The 3,155-nt window shown below is 41.7% G+C and overlaps 1 protein-coding gene across 1 annotated transcript; it reads right to left on the reverse strand.

Moving 5' to 3' along the window:
* Positions 1-1,427: 1,427 nt before the first annotated feature.
* On the reverse strand, positions 1,428-3,155 carry MONOS_9953 (uncharacterized protein; the record flags this gene model as incomplete). The annotated part of the gene is made up of 1 exon (XM_067880498.1): positions 1,428-3,155. One exon carries the CDS (start codon positions 3,153-3,155, stop codon positions 1,428-1,430), a length of 1,728 nt encoding a protein of 575 aa, XP_067735485.1.

Genomic DNA, 3,155 nt, shown 5'->3' on the forward strand with positions numbered 1-3,155 from the left:
GATGAAAGAGGACTGATTGTTGATGGGAGAAATGGATTTTGAAGAGAAAGAAAAGAGGGCAAAGGCGGGAAAGAAGAAGGAAAATGAGAAATGCTCAAATGGAAGAGGGGTATTTTTTTATGAGAGGAGAAGATTTTATGGAAGAAAATGGGAAAGATGAAGAAAAGGAGGGGATTGATATTTTTCAGAGAATTTTGTGAGATGAATGGAAGAGGGGAATGGAAAGGAAAGGAAATTAAGAAATATTTTCATTTTTTGTTTCTCAGTGAAGTGCAGAACAATTTCAAAAAGGCAGAAACGAACTGAGGATGTCATCTTTCATCAATTAATTTTCTTCGGCCTTCAACAAATATTTCGATAACGATTGTTTGCTCTTTGTCAAATCAACTTATTGAATTCGATATTTGGCCCAATCAACGACTTCACCCAAATTAATCTCAACGTCTTCTTTAGGAATGTCAATTGACTGATTGCGCATTTCCCTATTACCACATATATTCACATTTTTTCGACTTGAACTTCATCTTCGTGGTCATCGTGGAATCATCATCTTCTTCTCCATCTTCTTCTGATAATACTCCTTCATTCAATCGACCATTTTCCTCATTTCTCTATTTGCAAACACAAAATTCGCCTACTCACAATTCACCTGTTTATTCATCGACAAGCACGCCTGTTATGAATCGCTAACCAAAAACACACAAAATCTTCTTCAGTCAAATTTTGCTTCTTCTTCACTTTCTTCTTCTTTGACTTCATTCTTCCTCTTCTTCATCTCTTTCATCTCCTTCTTCTTCTTTGACTTCATTCTTCCTCATTGATTCGAACATTGAAACAGCATCTATCTTCATTTCAACAATTGTGACCCTCCTTTTCTTCTTCAACGCCTTCTTCGATGAACGAATTAAAAATATTCCTATTTCTATTTCATTCAACTCCCGTTAAATCCAGGGCCGAGCATCATCTTTCATTCTTTCTCAGAAAGATAAAAGGCATATTTGTTGTTTTACGGAATATCTTTAAAAATTATTTTACAAATGAAATGGTTCAATGTCAAATCAAGAATAGCCGATCATCGGGCACACAATCCATGAAGGTTGCCTCTGCATAATTTATTTTGAGATTGAAAGAATTACAGGAAGAAGAAGGAACAAGATTGGAAAAGATTTCTTTGAACAAACAGTTGCAAGGATGGTTTTCGAGAGATTTCGCAAGGCCACATGCCTTCAAAAAGTCTCAGAAGATGAAACGATGAGGGAAACTTATTTATTTGAAAAGGCATATTTAACAGAAAATTCAATGAAAGAAGAGAATAAATGCCCGACAAGCAATGTTGATTTCATCAAATGCACATGTGAGATGTTTTCTTCAATTTTGTGTGCCATCTCCCCAACTTTCTTCGACTTTGCCTTCATTTGCACATAAATTCACCGACAAGCCAGCTGATGAAATGATTTCTGCCTTATGATCTGCACCTTCTTCAAAAAACCCATCGCGTTTTGTGTCCTCTTGTAGGGCATCTTTGATGTCCAACAATACATTGCTTTGATGCCAAGTATGTTTTCCATATGTTCATCATAAGCTGAATGCCCGTTGAGAAATATAAACAAATCGACATTCCAATCACCAAGTGCTTCTGTTCTGTCATGTCCAGCAACCGAGTTGTCTTTCTGAGCGATGCTTGTCATGAAGGCGAACAAGGGTTCCTTCACAGAAGCGACAAATGATTCACACACAAAATACACATCTCTTCCGACACTGGCCTTGTTGGCTGAAAACACGATATTGGTGATGGAAAAGGTTGTGGATGACACTTCTGAATCATCGTTGTACTCGATCATGAGAGCGCCGCCTCTTCCTCCAGAACTTGTATCCTCGCTCACAGAGCAGGTGGAGAAGGCTGTGTCACTCACTGAAAAGGAGTTGGCAGTGGAAGATGAGGCGAATGAGATGCACCCGCCATTGGTGGCTGTCTGTTGGCTGAACTGTTCTGAGTTGATACTGGTGATGGTGCAGTTGGCGAGGGAGAGGGAGAGGGCAGGGGAGGTGGCAGAGGAGAGAACACAGCTGGTGGGGGTGGCAGTGGAGGTGATGTGGGTGATGTTGGAGGAGTTGAGGGTGAGGGGAGCGGTGAGGGAGGTGAGGTGGAAGATGCTTTGACTGTTGAGGGCGAGACTGGTGATTGCTGTGTGGTTGAGGGCGATGGAGCCAGCAGTGAGGAAGAAGAGGGGTGTTTTTATTGTTATGGAGGTTGTTCCGGTGATGGTGGTTGTGTTGAGGTTGAGGGACGGGGAGTTATCGGAGAGGTGGAAGAGGATGGGGGTGATTTGATTTGAGGAGTTGTGGGAGATGGCGAGGGCAGAGACTGTGAGGGAGCCCTGGGTCTGTTGGAAGAGGGCAGACGAGGCAGATGGATCTGGTGAAGAAGATGCAGATGAAAATGATGAAAATGATGAATTTGATGATGATGACTGTGATGACTGAGAATATGAGATTGGTGGTTGGGGAATGCCACTGGAGGCGATGGTGGTGGCATCTGTTCCGTTTCCAGTGATTTTTGTATTTGGAGCACGAAATGTGAGAGTCTTTGTGGGAGTGAAAGTGGAGACGAGAAGGGAGAGGGAGGCATCGCTGAAGGGAGCAACGCATCCGAGAGCATACTCCACTGTGGCACATGGGCGTTGCTGTGTTTTGCCACAAGCATCGACATCACTTCCACCATTTGCTACGATTTTGTTCTGGTTGATGATTGGAAGCCAGCTGTTGTATTCAGCGTTTTCAGCTTGTCCATTATTATACACTCTTTTTGTTGGAGTTGTTGAACCACAATTCTCGAATGGAGATTGAGTAATGGAATTACCACTGAAAAACACATCGTTTCCTCTGCCATTTGTTGCGGTGTTGCCATCAAAGAAACAGAAAGTGATGAATTTTCCTCCATTCATCCAGTTATATGTTGCATAACAGTAAATGGCAGCGCCTCCATAATTAGTAGAGGCAGTCAATTCGTTGTTAATAAATTGACAATCATTGATCAAAAATTGACTAGGTTTGTTACTTGGAGGATAACGAAATGTTAAAGAGCCAGCAGAATCACCGCCAGAATTTGCGATGCATTTGCAGTTTGAAAACAGGAATTGACCATTTGATGGCAT

This window comes from Monocercomonoides exilis (genome assembly GCF_001643675.1).
Source record: "Monocercomonoides exilis strain PA203 chromosome Unknown scaffold3-2548433, whole genome shotgun sequence".
Lineage (NCBI taxonomy): Eukaryota > Preaxostyla > Oxymonadida > Polymastigidae > Monocercomonoides > Monocercomonoides exilis.